This window comes from Sparus aurata, chromosome 21 (genome assembly GCF_900880675.1).
Source record: "Sparus aurata chromosome 21, fSpaAur1.1, whole genome shotgun sequence".
NCBI lineage: Eukaryota > Metazoa > Chordata > Actinopteri > Spariformes > Sparidae > Sparus > Sparus aurata.
Genome location: NC_044207.1, coordinates 7,593,485 through 7,619,491, shown reverse-complemented (window position 1 = coordinate 7,619,491; position 26,007 = coordinate 7,593,485). Strand labels below are relative to the sequence as shown.

At 42.2% G+C, this 26,007-nt stretch overlaps 1 protein-coding gene across 8 annotated transcripts in view; it reads left to right on the top strand.

Annotated features, from left to right (window-relative positions):
* ctnnd2b (catenin (cadherin-associated protein), delta 2b) overlaps nucleotides 1-26,007 on the top strand; it is a 187,503-nt gene that overhangs the window by 31,503 nt on the left and 129,993 nt on the right. For all 8 annotated transcript variants that reach the window (XM_030403343.1, XM_030403342.1, XM_030403336.1 and 5 more), the window contains exon 2: nucleotides 7,547-7,683. In XM_030403343.1, the coding sequence (XP_030259203.1) occupies nucleotides 7,552-7,683 (132 nt within the window). In that variant the 5' untranslated portion in view covers nucleotides 7,547-7,551. The remainder of the gene's footprint in view (nucleotides 1-7,546; nucleotides 7,684-26,007) is intronic.

Below are 26,007 nucleotides of genomic sequence, written 5' to 3'. Positions count from 1 at the left end.
GTAAACGTGCTTTGTGGGAGACAGGGTTGCAGCTTGATTAAACTATTCTCATTAGTATGTTAGAGCATATCGTACCTGACCTCAATTAGTCGACATAAAAATCTGCTCGATTTAACCATCATGTTAAAAGGCACCATTACACGCTTGCTTGAGTTCTTTGCACTGAGAGTTGTCCCTGTGTTTTGTTCAATCCCGAACATAGATCAGAGGAGACGCATGCAAACTTCAAACCCTGATCCCCCATGTTTAATTTAGTTTGTCTAATTCACTGTAGCTGCTGCAGAAAACAAGCTTGAGAGAAAATCAGGCACGCATCGCAGAGCTCTTAAGGGTAGCGGCGAAAAAATGAAAGGCATATCTCCGCTGTGGACTGCAGGTCCTAATAAATACACAATGAGACGCAGACAGTGCTAATTACATTGTTAATGTAAGTGTTAAAGTCTTGTTAATTTGAAAGTGGAGTTGTGGGCACAGGGTCTAGACAAAGGGACAGATGACTGGTGAAGCCAAAACAAAACACTGCAGCAAGTTTTAATGAGGCGACGAGGGACTGCCCGTCAAACGCATAACAAACACACATCCCAGAAGGGATGCACGCGCACAAATATACACACACGCGGGGAATGCTCTGATGCTCCGTGCAGGAATTCAGTCGTGCAACACACGTGCGTCTGTAACACAGTTTCCACATTTAGCTGATTTGCTGCCGATATGCGATGAACTCCGTCTTCACCAAAACACGCCTGTCTCAGACCTGACTGATGAGCTTAAAGGGTCGAAAGATTAAGCTCAGTATTCCCTGTGTCAGGCATGTCAATCATAGCGTCGTGAGCTGCATTTACAATGTTACAGCAATATCAGAGATTACCGCTTTGAAATGCGGGGCTAAATACCCCTGCATTACGGCGCTGAAATATAGACCTAAAAAAAAAATCCAAGATTATACTTCAGTGAAATAAAGCCTTTAGGCCTAATCCATATTCAAAGTCTTGTCTCTAGCTGGGCTGTGGGCCTCTATAACCTAGTTCTGACGGCTGTTATTGGGGAAAGCTGCTTTGTACTGGTCAGTTGTGTGATGAGGGCTTGGACACGGTCTGTTGAGCTGACCTATATTTGGCTGCCTGCCCTGTCTGCACAGTCAAAACCAGAGCTTCTCTCTTGTTTTGTTCTATAGGCAAATTGGGCCGCCGGGCACTCTCCGACACTCTCTGATCCAGTTCTCTGATCAAGTTCAAGATTGGATGGGCTGTCGTGTGCAATGTTTCACTCATAAGTATCCACAGAGATAAAGTTCGGAGACAATTCACGGATAACGCTCAGAGTCAGAACTTCTTTCACCATTAGTGTAGTGGAATTTGTGATATTGGGGCAGGAATGTATGGGCTTGCACTGAGGGATAGGAAAAACAGAAGTCACATGAAACGGGAGTCTACTACCATAGAAGAGAAGCTCTGTAGAGCTGTACCAAGGCACAATTGTGCTTTTAGCTTAATGCTAAAATAAGCATGCTAACATGTTGTTTTGCAGTTAATTCTTTTTACTGTGTTCATCATCTTGGAGCAGTGTTCTAGAAATGCAAAAAAATCACACCACGTTTGCACCACAGAACAGCAATGAGTGATGGGAATGTCAGTTTTACAGCATTTGGCCACAAACCGAATTGACCACCCTCTGTGGACCATGAATGTTAAATGGATGTCAGAACCAGATTTCACCGCAGTCATCCAACAATCGTTGATATGGAAGTATGGATCGGCTGGCAAACTGACCAACTGTGGAACTGACATTGCCATACCTAGAACAATGAAACCCTCAACCATCTTTCAAGTATTTAGGAGGCAGAGTTTCTGTTTTCACATTCTGTCCACACTAATCAGGGCTTTTTCACACCCATAAATGGTGCCGCTCAAAAAAACAGGCTTCGGAGTGGATACATTTTTGAAAGCCTCTGTTGTTCTGTAAAACAGGGAAAATAAATCTAACTTCTGGCTTTTTGTTGTACTTGTTGTACAATGTTACGGACTCAGTTTGTCATCAACCCCTACTGCTGAGGTTTAATCGCAGATTGCAGGTTGTACTGCTGCTCCAGATTGCTTTTCACAATTGTTTGTACAGTCAATCATTTCACAGTACAGCACGACTGTGCGAGACCAAGCAAATACATTAAGTGGGTAAATGGACAAATGGACCTGACAGTAGTACAACAGGAATGCATCGGATATGTGGCTGACACAGATATTGTTCAACCTGTGTCGTATGGTCAAGTCATAATGTGAGGGACAATGACAGGTCAACCCCCTCCATAATGCACCTGGCTGTCTAAACATAAAATGTCAGTTCTTCATAAATCTTTGTCAAGGGAGATGTTGCTGCCCCCACGTTTTAACTTTTCATAATGGTCATGTGGCTGGTGTTAGAATGGCCCATCTCCTTTGTACACTGCATGCATGACTCAGTTTTCTTTGTTCCAATATCAACCGTCGTCATACGGACTCAACCGAAAGTGAATTGGAAAACAAAAAATCCAGTCTGTTGGCTCTCAGTTGCTAATTCAGTGACACCAGGGAGACTTTTTTGAAAAACAAAATAATTATCTTCAAAATTAAACGTTTAATTCACCCCAAAATCAAAAGTACTTCTAAAAAAAAAATCTTATCTCTAATGTTATTTATCCGTCTAGACTGTTTTGGTGTGAGTTGCCAACTTTTGGAGATGTAGAGATGTCTGGTCTGTGGTGCTCAAGTGCCAAAACAATACTTTTGAAAAACTCATCAGCAATGTCTCTACAGCAATCATCCCCTCCTGCAGTTAATGACGTCGTGAGCGTTTCATGTTGGAACTATTTTCTTTCTCCGAGACTACAACTTATCACCGCACAGAGGGTGAAGTGTCATGTCAGTTATGAGGCTTGTTAGGCCGCTAATATAACAATAATCACATATTTTTCAAAGATATACTCGCACTGTGGAGTCGTGCCTCATCACAAGGACAAGGTTTTACATTCTTTTTGTTGAGCAGTTTGTTTTATGACAAAGGAGGCTTAGTAAAAAAAAAAACACCCATAAATAACACAAAAAGCCATGATAGCATCCTCCATGTTGGACTCTGGCTCCTTGTTCCCTCAGAGATCAAAACAGTTTGAACTGTTTGCCATTCGTCAACAGCACGTGACAAAGTTTAAGTAGAAGTTGCCTTTGTTTCAGCAAAATTAAAAATAATCAGTGTTGGGTAACGTTACTTTTAAAGTTACTTAATGTGTTACAAGATTAGAGCCATTAAATGCAACAGTTACATTACTACATTACTGAGAAATGTAACCTGTGAGAGCATTTAGAGTTACCATAAATTATGACTTTATGAGTAGTTGCGTATGTCAGTTATATTGTCCAGATGGCGTGTAGCCAGTTGTACATAAACCTTTGAATGTATTGACTCAACTGTCATTTTGTATCCTTCTTTCCAGCCTACCATCGGTTACTCTGCGGCCTTATAATAAGAATGACATTATCAATATAACATTTACAGCTCTTTATTCTGATTTGCAATCTGACAGTGGACTGGGGCAGAGGCGTACAGTACTAGGCACGGCTGCTTCAATGAAAACAATATAACAAGCACTTATCCTCCAGGCACAACTTGCGTTTCACCATGATGTTGTTCTCGTCCTTGTGTTCTTTCTATGTTAATATTTCAACAGAGTTAATGCTGTCCTGAGTTTTGATTTGGTCTGGTAGCTGGACCGGTAACTCCGGGTGACTAGTAACAGAATGTATTGCTCAGTGACATTACTAAGACAGTCGGCCGTGTTTAAGACAAGACAATGTGCTATTACCCTGTAATCACAGAGGCCACCGCACAGCAAACGTTTCAGAGCTTAAAGACAGGTGAGCATTTTCATGATTGACAAATACCTCAGGCTACCTCAGGCGGAAGGGTTTAGGATTGTATTTTCTTTTTGAAAAAGAAACGGGAGGATGGAGACAGATTAGGATCGGTAGAGGTGATAATGAGAGGGATTGTGTGTGATGTGATTACATGCAGAGCAAAGAGGGGGAAGGGAGGAGAAGTAAGAAGGATGGAGGCATGGAGGAAGGAGGTAAGTAGGCAGGGAGGTGGATATGAGAGGAAGGTGTCAGGGGAGGATGGAAGACACGTGCCAGCGCGTGATGCAGTTTTGACCGCGCAGCATAAACAGAAAAAGAAGATGGGAAAGAGAGGGTGGCGTTGAGAATGTGAAGCGTGTAGTGGTGTCACGAGGGCCAGATAGGTAGCCAAGTGTTTTTGGGTAACGGGGGGGGGGGGGGGTGAGGATGATGGGAAGGCTCAGGTGCACCGCAACGTTGCAGGTTCAAATCCAACCCGCCAACCTTTCGGTTAATCATCCGTCTGTCGCCCTCCGCTGCGTGCTGCCTAATAAAGCAGAAATGTGCTGAAAAGCCGAGGAGACGCTGAAATAGGTCAAGTGAAGAGAAAGTGGGCAGGAAGAGAGGGAGGGAGGGGAGGGGAAGTTTAGAGAGGCAACAAGGAGGAGGAGGATGCGGTGTGGAGAGGCATGAGGGGGAAAGGAGGAGAGAGCGATGTAGTGTGAGTAGAAAGGTGAGTGGTGATGAAAAATTCAAGTCGAGAACCGGTGACGGGGGATGGATGGATAGGTGGAGAGGAAAAGGGAACACTCTCCAAAATGGTAGACGAGTAGAGCCAGGTCAGCCATATTAGCCGCCGTCAGTGACCAGAGATTGTTGCCTAGCAGCCTGCAAGAGTCGTTTTTTTTTTTTCTCTTCTTTTCTCCTCACCCTTTCTGTTCCTCTTGTATCGCTCTTTTTCTCCTCACCTCACCTCCTCCTCTCTGCGCTTTCTCGCTCTCACTCTCTTTCCACTCCTCTTTTCCTTTCACCTCTCCATCTCCCCTCTGCTTTCTGCACATATCCCTCCACTCTGCCTCGCTTACATTTATTTATTCATTTATTTTTTTACCTCAGTGCTCTGCTGGTGCTGCCTCGTGCCCACAGCCAGTCTTTCTCTACGTGTGTGAGTGTGTGCGCGCTCGTGTGTGTGTGTGTGTGAATGTGTTAGATTCCTCTTGACAAGCCTTTTATCAGTGTGTAAAGCTGGCTGATGCAGCTGTTACACCAGCTCTGTGCTGCATCAGGATTACATGGCACATGTGAAGCCCGTGTCCTCCAACGCTTGGTCAAATGCAGGATGACACATGGCATCAAGCATGCAAGTGTGTGTTTGTGTGCGTATGCCGGCCCTTCTAAAACTAGATTTGGGCTTTTTTTGGAAATTTTTCGCTGATGTTATCTTGATAAAAGCTATTATTTAATGTCCTAAAAATGTATGGTGAATGCTTCGACTGTTACTTTTACTACTACTGCTACTACAGAACTATTAACCTGGCTGTGCTGGCACTACAAATAGTCCTTCAAGTGCTATCAGGATGACTGTTTTAGTTCTAACATAAAGAAGTATTCAAGATTCCCCTTTCCAGAGTCAAAATCTTGCATAAAATCAATGTCTCTGTGTCTATGTTTAGTTCTGTGATGTGAAAATCACCCATAACTCTCATTACGGTACAAAGTATGTTGATTTTTAGGAATAACTTAGTCAAACAAATTATGTCAGAATTTTTACATTATCGTCCTTATTGAAGAAACATCGCCAAGTTGCCTGACATGTGTAACTTGAGCCTAAAACAGTAAACGCTGGTCTTTATCATTTTTAGTGTACACGCCATTTAAAGCACCAAACCAACAATGAATCTTACATAGTAAGAGGAGTTATCAAAGTCTGATATATCTTCTTCCTCCGTGTCATAGAGCTCCATTGTCTAAACACTATTGAAAACACATCACTGGGTGACATGTTTTACACACACTGTAGCTGATTTTCAACTGAATCCCACATACACCATCCTGCTAAGTACTCAGTAAGAGCAGCACATGTGTATTAATCCGCTGCTAAAAATACTTCCCAGCAAATGCACTATTTCCTCCATAGTGGTGATAAACACGAAGGTAACCAGCTGTTTGAGGACGTTATTAGCAAATTAAAGTATATATTCATGACATGCCTATAAAGACCATGCTTTTGAAAATAAAGGAGTCCACAGGCTTGTGGCTGACTCCACAGACCGTCTGGAGTCTGTCTAACATGCTGTTGGGTTTGTTGGGAGTATTGCCAACCATATGCTTTCATTTTGGGTTGTCTGCCAAAAGATGCTATGATTCCAATACTTTATTATACTTTTTATTGTTCTAACAAAGTAAAATAAAGCATTACTGATAAGAATACGGTTGTGCTAATGAGGGAGCCAGTGTAATCATATGGTACTGCTTTGAAATACTGTGTCTTTTTGGACACTTTTCCATGCTTCAGGTTGGAAACAGTTGTAGTCGTTGTTTGCGTGATCATTAGCCATCCACTGGCAATCCCATGATGCTTTAGGTTGAGACTGTTGACCAATCAGAGTCTGTGTTTCTCACTGTGAGCCTTTCGATAGGCTACACAATATGGACCACCACTAGATTAGTAATGAACTGTAATAAACCCGAGATTCTGTGCTTTGTTCACCAGCCATGAAACATTACCCTTTTATTCATTTAAAGCTGTAAAATGCTGAGTGGAAGCGCTTCGAACCGACATGTTCAGCTCGCCGGTTACCACTTAAAACATGGGCATGTTCAATAAATGAGCTATTTCAGTGCGTTCATGCAGAGCACTGACTGCAACAGTTCTACAGCTGTTCTGTTTACTGCTATACTGACAGGCTAGTGGTACTACTAGCAGTACTAGAGGCAGTACTGAAATGAGAGATTTGTGTCTTTTGGATTACAAGCTTGTTGCACTTACAATACTGCTACTACAACTATCTACGGCCCTAGGTACAAACTGTAGAACACTGTGCCACAAATGTGTTCCAGATGTGTACAGTACCTTTTTAGTATGAAATGTACAAACCTATTGACTCAAGGCCTGGAAATATCACTATCAGTATGGTCCAGAGTGCAGTGGGTATGGTACTCTGGAGTACAGATGTACTACCTTGGTACTGCTTCTATCTATCTCTGCTTGTAGTACCATGGCTTCTTTGCTGGACTGCCATTAGATCTTTCACTGTTCTCTCTCTGGACTGTGCACACTTTCTTCTCACTGGCCTAGATTTCCTGTTCCAAAGATGTACTCATGCACCTGTCCACGATGTGTCACCGCCCGATGCAAAATGAATGCTGGGATAATCTCCAGCTCTACATGACCCTGAACATGAATAAGTCAGAGAGAAAATGAAAAAAAAAGTAATCATCAAACAGAGAGGTTGCAGTGGGACTAGATTTAGTCCATTGGTTTATCAGTGATCTTACATTTTGCAGTAACCTCGCTGTGACTCTGCCTTCACGTGTGTGTGTGTGTGTGTGTGTGTGTGTGTGTATAGTTGTCCGTGAGTACGAGTGTGAGATTGTAGGTGTAACAGCCGCAGTGTAAATGCTGGCATGTCACAGTGTCTTTAATAATAATAAAAGAGTTCCATGTTCCCTTGTTTTTACAGGAGGTATGCCAGTGCCTGAGGTGGAGACTGACACTGCCAGCGCTGCCACCATGTTGAGCCCCGTCCTCAACGCCTCCAACGGAGACGGCTCCGAGTCTGAAACCACCTCCGCCATCCTCGCCTCCGTCAAGGAGCAGGTTAGAATGCTGTGTGTGTGTGTGTATGTGCATGCAACATACATTAAGGGTTGTCAGAATTAATGAAATATGAAGAAAGTAGTGAGGATAATTCCTCCAGTCCTTTCAGGGAGAGACAGGGGGACAGTAAACAGTAAACACAAATGATGGAATGGTCATCTGAGCTAATGTGTCACAAATATGTCATCACATTTTCATCTTCTTGCAGAAAGCCCTGGGCCACTGCCTCTCAGTGTAATTTTGAAAATGCTCTAATGTGGTGGGATGCATCATTTCAGGACATTTTGTCAAAGTCTGTGTGGCTTTGTTGAAGATAGTGTGCATGACGAAGGAGTGAAGTGACAAGAAACCCCATACCTTGATTTTTTTCCCAGTAAAGCTAACATCAGGCTGTCAAACTACACTTTGGTGTTTATCATGTATTTATGAAGCTTACAGAATATTCATGTCTCTGCCAGAATGTGTTTTGACATGTTTAAACTTATCTGTCTGTCATTATGTTACTGTTAGAACAGGACTTTTCACCACTGTCCCAAAAAACTAATATAAACGTCCCGACATGAACGGTAACCCAAAATTAAAACGTCATTGACATCCAGCAGACACTTTTGATGATTTTTGTAAACAATCTTTTTGGATTGTCTCGTCCAGCAATAGTATGATTGTTTGCACGCTTCTATGGTATTAACAGATATGAGGAGGGATCGAACCTGCACGGGGAAACCACATTGGATTTCAAGTCCAACGCCATAACCTCTCAACCATCACAGCTTATGTCTTTGCTGAGTTATCATCTGTAGTTGTTATTCAAAGTACTTCTACCTCCAGACTACATTGATTTACTGTAAAGATGTTGTGCAGACACATTATACAGAAACTGTCAGCGGTGTGTTGAGCTGTGTTAGCTGCTAGCTCCATTAACTCCATTACCAAACAAATCACAATTCTCTCATTAGGACAGCTAACTAGCTCTCCTACCTTCAACAGGGATGTTCATTTTCACAATGTAGCATTATCATAAGGGGAAATCAAAAGTGCATTCACTGCTTCCATTGTTATTATCATATATTATCATATTGTCCATAGGCCTCCCTCTAAGTAGTCACCCATAGCAAGTATACTGAGAAGAAACGCTCCATTGTAGTCAGCACTCGGTTGTGTTCGACTTTGATATATATGCATATACACAAAAAACACCTTCACCCCGGTCAAGATCTCTGTTCCTCCCAAACACATTTCCTATTGTCCCAGTGAAGACAGGATGTAATTTGTCTCAAGCCAATCAAACTTGCTCTGAATTTTAAATGATTCATGTGTGTTTATAAATGTCTAAGGTGTGCCGTCCGCCTACATGCTATGTTTTGACTTGTGTTAGAAGCGCATGATATAGGCCACTATCAGGCCGTAAACAGAGATTGATTTTCCCCAGTTGAGACGGTACATCAAAGAGTAGCAGATTCTGTATTGGCTATGTGAAATACAGACAAAACGTTGGAGATGTTTAGAGTGAGACATCCTAAGCGCACACTTGGCAAACATTGCGGTACATCTAATAAGAAAATCTTTTCAAATGAAACTATCCTGGATTTTTTCAAAATCCACAAAGGCAGATTAAATGCAGTATGACCCATTTCCACCGCTGATTAGCAGTTATGTCAAACTAAACGTATTATTCAAGATGCACTGATCCGACTGAACCCGACATATTTTCATAATGTCTCCAACTCAAAGATTGATTCATACCAGCCTGAAAAGCATTCAGTGTTTCCCTGCATGCTTGAATAACCTTCCACATCACATGTTTCATAAAGGTGAAAAATCCAACTGATTGGAGGTAACCAAAAACAGGATTGTCCAGACAGTCTTCAGATCAAACTGTGCGTGATTATTTCTCTAGGTGGGAGCAGCAGCATCAGACTTATTTGGAAATTGAAAGGAAGAAGTGGAGAAGTTGATTAATAAAGCACTAAACAAATTTCATTCCGGGTGCATTCACTGCAGCATTGGTGTTTTTCCCATTTGTTGCAATTCGTTTGTGGTTTGAAAGCGATGTGGACCGACAGCTGTTGATAGTGGATACACGAATATCGAGCTCAAGCTAAACCACTGGTAAATCCAACTGGTCTTGTAAGGAAGGTCATTTGGTAACCATGGATATCATGTTCGTACGTGCAACAGCACTTTATAGCAGGTATATTTCCTGATCCATCAGTTTGAAAGAAAGTTGAACCAGAGGTTTGTTGTATTAAGTAACCCCCGCACCTCCCCCATAATATTTTTCATCCAGTTTCAGGGTCAAAATTCGAGTTGCTGTCTTGACTACTAATAATGCACATAATTAGTGTTAGTATTATTTCTTTTTGAGCTCTCTGGGAATCCCACAGAAGGTAAATACACACCTAAGAAGCATTTAAGTGCTGAGAGGTAAAAAATAAAACCTTGCTTTTTCCATTATTTTTGTGAACTCAGTAGTTTTGCAGATGATTAAATGATTACATTTTTTATACATGAGTCCAGGTTTGAACAAAATCTTCAGCAACAGTTGCGGCCTCATGTGGCTGTGCTTGTTACAAACCAATGCAACAAGATGTTAGATTGGATGAGAGACAATATAGCTGATGGGAAATTGAAATTAACAAAGGCAATATGGAAATTCTGACCTGCTGCTGGTGGTGACTGGCGGAAAAGTAAGGGGATCACCAAATTCATTAGGGTTTAGCCTCTGAGGACATTTTATGCCTCTGCCAAATTTAATGGTAATCTGTCCGGAAGATGTCCAGATATTTTAATCTGATCCAAAGTGTTGAACAGATGGACTGGTGCACTGGCATTGCCACCCACAAGGCCACACTAACAGTGTGTTTTCAAAATGACTTCCAATCAGCTTATTCCCCCGTAGGATTAGTTCCAATCAACATACAGTGAATATAGAACAGATTAAATGGGATGTTAGTGGGGGATCTAATTATGTGTTGAAATCGAAAGGGGAACTTTGCTTTTAAGCATCAATGTGTGGTTACAGGTCTTGAAGAGTACTCAGATTGTATAAAACACCAATCAATCAATCAATCAGTCAATCAATCAATCAATCAATCAATCAATATTTGTATAGCGCCAATTCCTAATAAAAGTCCTCTCATGACACTTTCCAAATTGAGCAGGTCAAAACCATACTCCTTGATTCATTTATTTACAGAGACCGAACAATTCCCTTCAATGACGAGCACCTGACAGTGGTGAGAAGAAAAATGGATGTCACCCTCTGAAGAGCCAGTGTGAAGCTCAGTATGGTGGCTCCAGCTGTAGCCATCTTGACAGTGCCTTACTCCTCTCAACAGCTGTCTTATCCGAAAATGGGCCAAGAGGTGAAGTGTGGGCAAAGCTGAGACAAGTTGAGTTAAGCCAGGTTACCCGTAGCTAGTTATACAGCTAGCGGGTTAAGTGAGAGCCAGCTTTCACTTAAGGTGGCTATGCCCTTAAAAATTACATTAAAGTGAAACTCTCGCCAGAAAGTAACCAAGGCTTTATTTGTGATTGAATATGAATCAAACCTTCGTGTAAATGCATAAGTGCGATAAAAGAGGCACTTTTAAGATTTACCGTAGCTCATTTTCAGTGGGGTGCAGGGGCACTCTGACGCTAGCATCAAAATCGCTATTTTCAAAACACTAAGAAGGCTCGACACAACATGAAACTTTGCTCGTAGCATCACCAGGGTCTCTTCACATGAATACGAGCATTGAGTACATTGTTTGTGAACACAGAGTTTACTAAAAAGAAGGTTTTTAACTACTCACGTTAGTAGCTGCAAAAAGTGTCGATCTCCGAGTGCAACCTAACAGGCAGGAGAGTAATGGTGGAGTAATAGGTTGCACTCGGTGATCGACACTTTTTATCTGCAATGACAACGGCGCGCCAATGATACTGCTAACATGAGTTGTCCAAAAACCTTCTTTTTAGTAAACGGTAAATCTTAAAAGTGCCTCTTTTGTCACAATTATGCTTTTACAAGGAAGGTTTGACTCATATTCAATCACAAATAAAGCCTCGGTTGCTTTCTGGCGAGAGTTTCATTTTAATTTAAGCCTTAATATAATTCGAGTGAGATCACCAACTGTGCAGTTGTCACCAATGGGGAAATAGCTGTCCAGCTTGCTAGGTATATAAATCAAAATAAGTTTTTTTTTTTTTTAATTTGTGCTGAAAGGGGCATTTCAACTCAGCGAGAACCTCTGTTTTGGTATTTTTCAGCCCAGGAGTTTGCCGCTTGGATTCATTACTGCATATGTGAATCAAGTTGTATTTAGCCTTTTGTGGCTTCAGCAGGAGCTACATGAAATATGAAACCTGACCCGGCCTCTTGTGACATCACTTGAGGCCGCAGCAGTAAGACTACAAGTTTGAAATTGAAAAAGGAGTCTAAGGACATGAAGCTAGAACACATCGGAGTCTCCAGATGAACTCTCTGCAGTCGAGTTGTATGATGGGCAGCTGGTTTCGACAAGGACGAAGACAGGATGGAATGAAATAAGACGATATCTCTGGTTCTGCTGCATCGATTTTGATCTTTTTAAAAAAAAAAAAAAACTTTCCATCTTGAGTCTGACAATGATATGTGAGTGCAGCAGTCACTGGAGTACTCTTAGTGCCAGAAAGCAGTGCTTTGAATGCTGGCTCCGTCTGGAAGATGCGCGCTTGTGTATTTGTGCATGCAGTGTGTGGGCGCACGGTTCGAGTGGATACTTGATACCTTGGACACCGTGCGTGTCCTTGAGTACTATGGGACGTGAGGAAATGCACTCTGAAATGCAGATGCTAAAGATAGCCGGTAAAAAATGCTGAGAGCAGAAGAAATAATGGCTTCTGCATGTTTTAGACGGAAACCTCACTGTGAGATACTACAGTGTTCTGGATGTCCATGCCTGGGTGAAGTAGGTTGCAGGTTGACATCGACACGCACACACACACACACACACACACAGACACACACACACAGGTTATGTGCACACACTTAGATGATCTAGGGCGTGGTAATGGCCTTCTGGTGAGAATGTGTAAAAAGAAAAAGGCTGAAGAGCAGAAGACGTAAATGGACGGAGTATCTGCTGTTCGAAAAAAGCGAAGACGAATAGATATTCTCAGCCTCTCCTCCACCCCTCCCCGCTTCTTCCGCTATGAGCTGGAGTCGGTACATTTCATGCTCCTGCACCATGGTGAAGTTATTATTATTTTTTAAGCCAGTCATTTGTCACTCGCTTTCATACTTGTTTCTGCGGAGTGTTATTTTTCAATGTGTTTGGGCTTTTTGCCAGTGTTTGGAGCTAGACTGTAAAAAGGAAGCAAGGATGCTCTTTTCTGGAGTTTCTACACAGACATGCAAGCGCACACACACACACACACGCACACACACCTACACACACACAGTTCCCTGTTCATTTTGCCTCATATAAAGACGAGGTCAGGCATGAGAGACCACGACAAAGGCCACACACACTCTTGGATACAGACGTCCACTCATGTGGTCTGCGGACACACACAGACACACACAGACACACACTCGTGTTCATGCTGCCAATCAGACTCTTTTGCCTCTGCTGACTCACACCAGGAGTTCCCTGCTGCTGCTTTTCCTCTGTTTCCTTCTACCCACATGAGATTGATTAGCCATTCGACGTTGTATTTATCACATCTGTCAGCTTTTGTCCTTGTATCGTTCATCATCGCCGCTGTCAACACATCTGCTATTGGGGAAGCACAGTGTGAAGTGCCCGCTCTGAAAGAGTTTCATTCCGATTTGAGATGTGCCTATTTGAACAATCTGACATATTGTCATATTGAATGACGGATAAAGTGAAAGTGGCACAGGCCATTGATTAGCTGTCTTTTGCTTGCAGCCTGGTAACGTTTGACAATCCCTTCAGCTCTGTAATGTTGGATGTGTTTCATCCTACTAGCAGAGAAGGACCTACAGCAGCTAATAACAAAATCCTTCATTTTGTTTGAAAAATTATTTCAGAAAATCAGTGTTCATTTCTGCTGCTTCCAGCCCCTTTTATTAGTGCTGAATAATCCAGAGGCTTTTTAAAAGTGTTTCATTAGAAGCAGAAATAACAGGAGAAGGGAGTACATTCCAACAATGGCTGCAGCTGATCTAATAGCACTGACGGACGTCTGCAGCAGAAGAAACTTAGATGTAATGTCTTGGTTCTGGTTTCCAGGTGCAAACACATGGAAGAGCGTAGTGTAATTAGAATCCAAAATGGTAAAACGTATTCAATCAAAGTTGCAGGAAAAAAGAAAATACGTAACAACATTACAGATGCATTTTGTAGAAATGAGATGCTTTTCAGGCTTGCGTTCCGACAGGCTTGCCAACTCTCGTGCCGTGACAGTGAGACTCATCCAATTAACACCTCTCTCACGCCACACGGCCATTTTCTCACAGTGAAGAAAAAAATGGGTAAACCGAAAATGGTACAAGAAGACGACACTGAGCTGACAGACAGACAAGAGCGAACAGCTCTCCTGGCTCTGGAACTTTGTCCGCAATTCCCAATAAGTGAAGTTAATTATCAGGCTGGGTCTTTGGGTTGTCAGAGCAGCCGATTTAATACTTACTGAGCAGGAATGGTTTAAAAAAAAAAACCAACAATATCTCTTCAATAAACCAGTCAAAAAAGTTGAATTGTTTTCAAAGTGACCAAAAAATCTCCCACATTTGATTCTCATGACTCACTGAGGCTTTTAAATTCAAACACTGATGCGGGCACGTCCAAATCTGATCAGATGCGGCGCAGCTCTTTTAAGCGTGCAGTCCGAGTGAATACACATGAATTGAGAAATTGGGATGGTGCACCTCTGACTACTTGACAAACACGACACTGCGATCAACTAACATGATACACTGCAAGTTTTCTAGGATGAACCAACACTAGTGGTAAAAGCTTATTGTGGTCCTTGTTGCAGAGAGAAACCATGTGTCCTTGGTCTGTTGATGCAAAACTGGAGCGCACAGCACATTACAGCCTCAGCCTTCATCTCCATCATGTTGACAGCATGACCTCCTGCTGTGTCTTTACAAACCCGAACAATGAGTAACATCAGGTGGATAAAGAGGTGCAGTCGCTTTCACGGCGTCGTCATAGACGAAAACATGACGCACTGCATTCAAGGATATGAAAGTAAAGGAAATGAAGAGGAGTAGCACAAAGAAGAAAATCTCGCTTTCTGACAGTTATCATATCGGAGTTTTTAGGTAGAGTGCGGTGTTTTCTGCAGCCTCTCAGCCGCATGATAATTAACGTGGAGCACGGTGCTCTGTGGAATTGTTCGCTCTAATTGGCAGTGAAGAAGGAAGCGGCTCCTCTCCGGTTGGACCTCCAACTCGTAAGGAATCCAAACTGAAAGCAGTTCATACTTAGGTTTAATTGGGCTTACAGAGAAAATAAAGGTTTATTTTCTCTGTAAGCCCAATTAAACCTCAGTTATGCTCTTCACCTACCAACACATCATTATATAAATACTGTTGAAGTCACTCCTTTTATTGATCACATTTTAAAAACATGTTGTGGCACTGGATCAAAGCACAAGAACGTCACACTAAACTTGTTTATGATTGGTGTTATGACACCTGAGATGATAAAAAAAAAACCCACACAGCATTATTAGCTTTTTTGAAAACTATCAGCCTTATGGTAATTGTACTCACTCGTAGATGATTCATTAGGTTCTTTTATTGGCAGCGGCCCTGCGATAACAATGGGCCCTATCAGCCTTTCCTCCCCTTCTCACCGCTGCGCTCTTCATCTGTTTATTAAGGATTAATTAAGATTTGCTTAGCATCGGCTACCTCATTAAATTACCAAATATAGTCCTCTTCAAAGTTCACAACAGAGTTATATATTCATAAGAAGTGGTTTCAAAGTGGATCAAATATTTATTTTGTTTTACTTCTTATGTGGGGGCATGCAGAAAAAAAGGAGAATATTTAAGGGATGAGGAGGGAGGGGAGGACTTGCTCATGCTTTGTCTTTACACTGGTCTGTCTAGCACCGTCAGGCAAAGTGTTCAGTTCAGAAACTATTTTTACTTTTGTCAATTTCAGGTGAGGTAAGACTCCAGGCCACAGCGCTATGGTATAAATAGGAGAATATGTGTCCTCAGCTATGAAATGTTGCTGTAGGTGAATATGTTTCTGTGTGTATGTGTGCACCATACGACGCACCCCCTGAGCTACTGCTGCTACACCTGCAGGCTTTGCAGTTCACATCCAGATGGTAGCAGGTTTACAAACTTAAATTCATACTTACATTTTTTTAAACATTGCCCCTAGATTACACACAGTGGCAGACAAAAGCAGCTTCTCATTTCTGGGAGGAGACTATTGATTTTACATTCAGGGCATTTAGCAGACGCTTTTGTCCAAAGCAACTTACAGTAATTCATACAGACACTGATGGCGATGGCTGCCGTGCAAGGAGTCGAACCAGCACATCAGGGGCAGTTTTGGGGGTTTAGTATTTTGCCCAAGGACACTTCAAGATGCAGAACCAGCGACCTTCCGCTTACAATAACCTGGCTCTACCCCTGAGCCACAGGGTTCAGTGCTGAAAACTGACAGATTTCAGCAGCTGCAGCTAGTTAGCTATGGAGTAGTGAGCTTGACATGCTAGTGATTACGTTTCGATTAGAAAGGCATGTTGTTTTATTTGTTCCTTTCACTTTAGCTCTGGTGTGTTTTGTTTTGGAGCTGCTAAAAGAGGGTCAGGGTTGGGTTAGGTTAGGGCTTACCACTAGGGTTGCCAACCGTCCCTTGGTAAACGGAATGGTCCCGTATTTAGAAACAAAGTTACGCGTCCCGTATTGAGCTTAAAAGGGACGCACTTTGTCCCGTATTTCCGTGAGAATCAAAATGGTCTTTAAAATGTCAATGGAATCAATGAATGACAGGGCGTTTTATATGAAAATATACGGTAATCTTACTGCCAGCCCTTTCCTGCTCTGTGACCAATGAGCCGACAGCACACTCACACACGAGAATAACAATGCAGAATCCGGCTCTTCTCATTGGTCAAGGTACTGTTGCTTGCAAGAAGATACTGGAAGACAAGAGACTGAGGCAACTGGCAAAACAATCCAGCATGGCTCACAACGACACAGGTTCACAGGACACTGCAGACGGTACGCCTTCCACCACGAGCAGTAACGTTACTCCCCCGAGAAAAAAAAGAAAAGGCTTCAATAACAGACTCGAATGGGAAAAAGAAAACGTGGCTGGAAAAAGTGTAGATAATGTCTGCCGGCGCACTGTTTCTGTAGCCCATGGTGAACTTTTTGATGTGAAACAGCTTCTAGTGGTCGATACATTAAACACGTGAGGGACAACCAGGTGGACCCTTGACTGGTTTGTTGTCCACCAGGCAACAACAGAGGCAGATATGGTATGTAGAAAAAATAAGAATTTTTTTTAAGTCCAATAAATGTCACTATTTTATGGCCAAATAAATTGTTTAGTGGAATAAACACATACAATTGATAGATGAATACATAAAATAGATAAATAATACATAAAAGTAATACGTAGATGAATAATAGATAAAGAATAGACACTGTACTGTATACATACATATATACAACCTTACACATGTCAGTTCAAACAGTCCATAGATAGATGTGACGTGCATAATTTATACTGCACAGGCAGTTGATATACTACACATGAACTATAAATCAGTAAGAAAGTAACAACTTTCTATTGTTTTCAGTTATTTTATACTGTTTTCAGTTAAGCAGGACAGTTCTGTTAAATAAATAAATATTTATTTTATTCTGTCAAGTTAAGCAGGACAGATTTCTGTTAAAAGTATCTTTTAATTTGCACAAAAAAAATAAATAGTTGAATAATAATTTTTCTATGTATTCGTATCACATTTAAAAACATGCATCGAACTGGGGGGGGGGGGTTCCTTATTTATTTTTCAGGGAGTTGGCAACCCTACTTACCACAGCCCCATGTACACAACTTTAATATATAGAGACATGTACATAACTGTTACTAACCTATGGTTGGACAATCACTGCTCGGAGGCGGAATTTCGTGAAACCATTGGCACCATGAAACCATTGGCGCTTGTCCAATATGAGTGCATATCTGCACTTCGCCTTGCCAAGCGTCACTTTCTTGGCCGTTAGCTGTCCGTAGCTTGAACTGGAAGGTTGCGACAGGGGAGGTAAAGCAGCACATTGTGTGTCGGGCTCAGCAGGGGCCAAGGGTTTCTCACATTTGGCAGCTCAATCTCATCGTCGGCTCCTCTCTGCTACCTGCCACAGCATAAAAAAAAGATGACTGGGGATTGACGGGCAAGTGAGACTGAGATAAAATGTACGTGTGTGTATCTCTCTGTGTGTTTTATGTGTGTGTGTGCAGGCTCTGTTGGGTTGCCGACATGAGTCCAGCACTTTCGACTCGACTTAAAGAATTCAGCTCTGCTCGTTATTATGCAGAAAGCCAAGCGGACGGTTGACACAGCACAGGAAAAGACACCATACTTTATATTTGATGAGCATAAGTCCGGTGGTGGATGTTGATTATTTTATTACATGCAAATGGAGGAAGAGATGCTGCTGTGTAGCCCAAGCCAGGATTTCAGCTCATGCATTAGTGAGCACTGGGGATTTATCTCTGTGATTTCTATTTTTAAGTCTTTTCCTGCTTTTTCCCAACCACTCCTTCGCATACATAACATTTGACTTTAAAGGTTGCATTTGAATATATATTTGAAGAAGACGCAAATTCATCGATCAGCACCTTTCTTCAGACCTTAGTGTACAGTTCTTTTCAGTTATTGATTTTATCCTTAAAATGATGGCTTTTTTTCCTTAGAAGGCATCAAGATGACTCCTAACTGTGGAGCTGATTATAGCAGGAAGAAGGCTTCATTCTGGTGCCAAGTTCTCATCAACTTTTACGGAGGAGCAATAGAAAGCATTCTGACTGGAGACATGACAAAGTGGTGTGGTTCAGGCAGGGCCCGGATCATTATATATTATAATATATATTCCTTTTTGTGACTTACTGTTTATTCGTCTAAAAGGGACTGCAGCTTGTATTTTGCTGTAAAGCCCTGCGAGGTTGAAAGATAAAGAAATGAACTTTGTACCTTTTAACAGCAATGCAAAACATTTCTTTCAGATCATTCATATTTAAAAGCATGGCCCTTGCCATTTTCTTAGAGGACCTTGAGATCTGGCACAAACCCCTCTGTCTTTATCTTTGATGCTGTGATTCCATTCATACGGTGAAATTGTGTTCTTCTCTTTCACTGTGTATCTCTATTATATCAACCTTAGGGAAATCTGACCCTGGCCGTCGTTATTTACATGTATTTCTAGATCCAATGCCATATGTCACCATCTGTCGGTATTGAAAAGGAAATACTCGCACAAAAGTCATGGATAAATAAACAGAATGGAACTCAACTGGCAAGCCAGCAAACGCCCCTTGCGCATTTAAAGCAGCATCACGAGCTGGAGCAGCCTTTCCGACAACCAATCACAAGGCTGGATCAGGACAGTGTAGGTCAGAAGCCGACTGTACAGAAACAATGCAGAATGTCTGCAGAGGGTAAATCAGTAGCCTGACACAAGGTACTTGGTACTCTCTCTCTCTTGTCTCACATTGTCTGAGGTAAAAGCTTTTCTCTCATACATTTACTGTGCGGGCACTTATTATTAGCCCTCCCTGATCAAAGTGTGAGATTCTTCAAAGCATCTGTGGTAGAGTCATTGTGGTGCGTCACTGTCTGACACATCACAACTGCAACGTAGACCAGAAAGTAGCTCGCAATCTTGGTGTCTGGTTTGACTCAGAGCTATCCTTTGACTCACAGGTAACCAAGGTAGTGCAATCCTGTTTCGGGCAGCTGAGACAGCTAATAAGAATCCATCCTTTCCTCTCCTCCACCGACCTGGAGAAGGTTGTCCATGCTTTTATTTTATTCTAGACTAGATTACTGTAATGCTCTGTACTCTGGGATCAGCAAGGGAAACATCCGTAGACTGCAACTGATTCAGAATGCTGCTGCCAGGCTTTTAACAGGTACAAAGAGAAGTGACCATATCTCCCCAACCCTTGCTGCTCTCCACTGGCTGCCTGTGAGTTTTAGAATTGATTTTAAGATTTTACTACTTGTTTTTAAGCCCTGAATGGTCAGTCTCCTGCCTATATCCGTGACCTGCTTTTACCCTACGAGCCTGAACGCTGCCTGAGATCCGCCGGCACAGCTTTACTTATGGTCCCGAGGTCCCGTCTCATTACAAAAGGTGACCGGGCCTTCGCTGTCCGCGCTCCACAGCTTTGGAACTGCCTGCCCGGCGATCTCAGGCAGGCTAGATCAGTGACTTCTTTTAAATCTCTTCTAAAGACTCACTTTTATCGATTGGCCTTCTCTTAATTTTGTTTTATTATTCGTTGTATGATTACCTTGTTGAGGATGTGTTTTTTTTTTTTTTTTTTATTTCAATTTTATTTCTTGGCGGTTTTACTATGTTTTTATTTTATTTTATTATTTTTTATTTTTGTTGTTGCTGTTGTTGTTGTTGTTATTGTCAGGCAATTGCATTTGGTATGTTTTTATTTCTGTTGTTCAGCACCTTGTAACATGCTTTTGAAAGGTGCTATATAAAAAAAGTTATTATTATAAAAATCATATGAGAGATGTTTTGAGAACAGTAGGAGTAATGTGACAGTAATGTCATGTGATTACATTCAGCAGTGTAATGCATTACAATTTGAAATTGAGTACCTACATTCAAGCCGCTAATCCCAGTGGATCTCTGTTACTTTGGCAAATTGAGTGTTGACCTTTCAGCGTCCGAGCGCGGGTTTTATTTTGAGTCGATATCGGTTCGCTAAATCTAAAATATACGGAGGAAGGAGCCAATAAAAAAAAAGGAACCAAAAGTACACAGATGGAGCACTATTGTATGGGGTCCTCCAGCGCAGCAAGTTTGAGACGTTTCCCTGCTCCAACACTCCTGATTCAAACGATCAGCTCGTCGTTGAGCTCTGATAACGAGCCTTTCATTTGAATCTGGTGCTCTGGAGCAGGGAAACATCCTGCTGCACAGGGGGCCTCGGGACCGGGGCTGACAAACACTGAGTTAGACAAACCAATGTGGGAACTTTAGAGGAAGTACATTTCAACTAGCTGTGAAAAGCTTTTTTTTCTTGTTTTTAGGACAAGAGCATCTAATGAGAACTTCTGAGAATAAAGTAGGCACGTAGGCAGTATTTTATAAATAAACAACATATCTAAATCATTTTCCTTTGATGACATGATAATGCATGTGGAAGAAAAATGTAACAGTTGTCAGTCTGTCTCATATCCTCAGCCACTGCATCTGGTGGATATGAAGCACATGCAGGTTGCCCCCTGCAGGTTTGTTCCTTTTTCTTCTTTCCTAATCGAATAATCCTTTTGTATACTACATGTCAGAATATCGGTTAAAATGCCTTTCACAATTTCCTCGAGTCCAAGTTGAAATATTCATTGATTCGTTCATGCCTACTTTGTCCCACCAGCAGTGTATAACCCTAATGTATTGAGAAGAATTTAAGATTTCAAGAACAATCAGCGGTCAGAGTTTAGAAACTGGAACCAGCAAATGTTTGCCAGCTTACAAAATGACTGAAATGATCGACTAAAAGTTTCATCTCCACACGACTCCCGGAGCATCCTGGTTAGATTAAGACTGTGCACTGCTAGTGGACTGGAGCAGTACCTGATCTGTGAGTTTGAAATCCACAAAAACACAATTACAGACAAGAGCGCAGGTCTGTCCTGATCTTGTCCCAGTCTTCTAAAATGTGTTCTCAGAGTTGTTCTTAAATCCATTTAGCAAATGTTTTCCACTGAGGACGAGGAGCTGTTATTGGACGGAGCCTTCATTTTTCTTCCCCTCCAAGCAGCACCCGAAAACACAATGTGTTTTTTTTGGGAATGGGCTAGAAATGGCGATTGGCAATCCTCCCAGCAACAGGCAATAAACTGAGACCGAAATAACAAGGCCACAAGGTGTTTCAATGTGATTAAAGCAACAATGTCACCAAAACTCCGGAGAACTCTTAGGCTTTAGATGTTTACCTCATGTGTCACGGCCTTGAGCTTTTAACACTGTCTACATTTCCATTCTGCCTGCAGTGTGAATAGACAATTTTACCTTGATGCTGGGTGAACAGTTGTTTTTCTGTTCTGTTTTTCCGTTTTGCAGTGCAATTAGCTCAACAAAGACACAGCGCTCTGAATATTTTTACAGATGCTTATAATTCTTCTGCACAACCCCGCGTTTAAAACTAGTCTCAGCACTGTGGCACGGGGGGAGGACACTCTGCAACCGTGGAGAGGAACTGAACCCCCGGATCCACAGCCGCCGTTATCGGGAAACAAGACAAATCTGTCCGGTTAGAGATAATCATTTAAGTAGTTTTGCTATCCGGAGAGCGCCACATCTCCACGAATCTGCCCCCCTTGCTGTCTTTCAGTCTTGAAGTCTTCTTCTCCTTTATCTCATTTCACCTCTCTCTCCCTGCTCCCCTGCTCTCTAGTTTTTCTATCAACCTTCTCCCTTCTTGTTGTTTCCCCTCGGCCTCCGGGACAACTTTGTTACCGACTGGATGTAACTAGTAATTTTCCGGCCTTAAAACAATAGCTCCAGACAGCAGTGGTCTTAGTTATACAGCCACCGTGACATTTCCTCATCGAACGTGGGCCCCCTTCTAAAACGACTAAATGCCAGGCAGACACCACGGGGCACAATTAGACCGCTTTACGCTGGAGAAAGAGGGTGGAGGGGTGGAGGGGGGGAGACGGCGACAGCTACAACACACACACACACACACACACACACACACACACACACACAACTTTGCTCCCCATGCAGCCCACCACTGTCCTACAGTCATTTATTTTACTTTACTAATTGCTTTAATGGGGTTTGCAGGGGCCAGCCTGTTCCTGTACGCTATTGGCCGCCCACTGACTCGCTATCCGTCTTCCCTCCGTCTCCATTAAAAGGCTCAGAACGGAGCGGAATCTTTGGTAATACAATCAGCCGACAAGGACTTGATTGTAGAAGCCGCTCATTAAGACATTATTAATTGCTGTCCTTTTCACTTAATTGCTTAACAAGCTTTGATTACTCACACATGCACACGAGCACGCAATCTGCTGGGCTGACACCAGGGGCCAGTTAGCTTTTGTCCACCAGTGTGATGGACACGATGGTCGTAGTTGAGCATTACTCATTTCTACTGTAAGAACTCAGGAGACCCTATCGGTGGTTTGTGATAACCTTCCACTGGATTCCATAGAGCATGAAAATCATTAGGAGTACACTTATTACTTGAGTTGTGCCAAATCTAGTTCGGAAAAAATGTTGTCAACCATCAACTTTACATAATGAGAGACTGGATATCACAGTCAGACTTTGATTTTTGTAATTGCACAAAAAATTTGCATGGTAAAAAAAAAAAAAAAAAAAAAACTATAAAAAGATAGAATGCATGAGGTTTATTATTTTCAACAGAGTGTTTGTATGTATGTAATGTATGTTCCACCTCACTCCACCTGAGACAGTGTTGCTGTCAGCAGTAAACAGTCAACAAACGCTCTCCCATAGGTCATATTTTAATGCAGGGCTGATAGTAAACACATGTAAATGCGATCTGAATGCCAATTACTTCGGTAATGTCTTCGGTGCCGTCAGCCTTCACGTCCAGCGGCTGCCTAAAAACAGCGAGGAGACGTTGTTGGATGTGTCAATCACACACTTGAATGTGCTTTAGTATGTGGAACGCATTTTCCACATGCAACTGTCGAGTACACCGTCCTGGTCTGATCCCACCCCTGGCTCTCCAAGATTTTCCCACACAGCTTTGTAGTGTTAAAGAAGCTCATCCTAACATGCCTGAGTGTATAGTCACTCACAGTGTCTTCTTCTTCTTCTTCTTCTTCTTCTTCTTCTTCTTCTTCTTCTTCTTCTGCTTTTGTTGTCTGAAGGTGGTTGAAAAACAGACTGTAGGTGTGTTACTGCCTCTTACTGGGATGGATCGGAACAGTTATACTCACTGACATACTCCCACCAAAGTTTGACAGTCAGACGTACTGGACCATGGCGTTGATGCTTTCGGATGAATACATGTATCGTTGCACCACTTGAACAATGCTGCATTACACACACTAGGGACGGGGGTCATAATATGTCAGCCTTTGACCACATCTTCCTTAATCTGTCTGTCCCTCAAATCAAAGTCTAGCACGTGCTACAACGCTCCTTTACACTGCATTACAACACAGTAATGGTGTCATTGTACATCATTTCAACACAATGTAATCGAGTGGAGGAACTGAACTAGTGAGCATGTGTGGCGGGTGTATGAGGAGAGTGAGAGGGAGACATGGCGTAGAATATGTGATGCATCATCAACGTATTGATACAAATGGTTTCTTCTCATCCTATATCTCTCTTGAAAATATATCGATTTACCTTAAAATGTTATATACCACCCAGACCTAGAATGTGTCACACTCGAAACACTGGATCCCACACTTCACACTATGTAAGCAACATCGCCGTTCGCTGTGACCCTTTCTGTTTCACATCTTTTGAATGTCACGGTCCCACACAATAATGAGGGCTCTGTGTTACAGATGTTTTAGATGCTTGGATAATGCTGACATTATCAGGGTTGTTCTCTCAGATTTCACAGAGTTTTCACAGCGGAAGAACTAATTACAAGTAAACTGACCTTTTCACGTGAAGTCTGTTGAGATCCCTGTCATATTGATAACTTGCTGAATACCAGCAAACGTCTTCCGAGATGACTTCCCATAACCCAAATGGTCTTACTCAAACAATTATTGATAGTGTGCACACACACGCAGGCGCACAGCGACGTGCGAGCTCGGAGCTGCTCTGTATTTACACCCTCTGCGGACTGAAACGCTGAGTTGATCATGCCGATCCGCTCAGTTTTAGCCAAACACTCGGTTGATGGCCCACTTATCTCTGTGATTAAACCTGTGTTCAGTCGCTCTGCAGCCAAACAGCCGTGTAAACTGAGCCAGTCCAAATTTGAATAAAGAAATGGCTGGAGGCTGGAGATTTGCATGTGCAACTTGTATTTGCTCGAAGGTCATGATTGGTTTGCTCGACTGTGATATCCAGGGAGCGAGACGTCGGATAAAGGAGAGCAAAAACAGAGAAGAAAGAGATTTTAGACGGTGGAGACGGGGGCTGGAGAAGTTTTTTACTGAGCCTCTTAGTGCTGTTGTACCTGTGGGAGCCATGGGTTCAGATTCTGAGTCAGACTGCATCTGGGTAAGAAACGATTGTGTCTGCCTGTTCTCTATGTGAGGCTTCACCAATGTTCACCTGTATAATGATTCCCATGCCCCTGTTAAGATTTAAATGAAAGAAGTTTTAAGAATTTTCAAGAATTTTTTTAAAGAAAATCTTCTCTCTAAGTGCCTTCTGGGGATCTAGCTGGTGATTCACTGTAGCTGCTGAGCTAACAGGTAACATGACGGCTAACTAAACACCAAGCTGGATTAATTGGATGCGGTTTGCAAGTGAGCATCCTCGCTCATTAGGCTGGCTGTGGCTCCTGTGATCACCCGTGCATCCTGGGTGATCTGATCCCAAGTGGACAGCTTTAAGTACATCTGTTCAGACCCGGGGCCTCATTTATAAAACTTTGTATGAGTTGTTATTTATTGAATCTTAGTTTGATGTGGAAATGACTGCATCTTTGAACAAAGCTTAGACCTGACACGAGGGATTTTCCCGCTGGTTCTGTTGGGGGGGTTTTAGTTTTGGACATGTGTCCGAGCCCGTGGTGAACTTTGCATGAGCTTTATAAACAATGTGCGGCGGCGACGCACTCCCAAGCTGCGTGTTTGTCTTTCTTTGTCAACCCACTATTTAGTCCATGAAGTAATATGTTTTTTCTGGTTTCATTCTACTCTACCATTTGTTCCAAATGTTTGATTTTCTTTTGGTCCATGGCTACTCCTGACTTTATAACAAGAGAGGCAGGATTACAGCCGTATATTTAAGGTGATTAAAGATTTACAGATCACAGGCGTGTAACCTACAGATATATGATTTTTTTTTACCTGCTTAAGCAAGGTTTTTTTTTTGCTCCGCATCTTTATTGAACAATTCTCAAGTTTAAGTATACATTTAAATATATGGATCTCCACATGCAGCTGTTGCCATTTGTGACAGGATCCCTGTCCTGTTCTGGGTAAATGAACACTCAGA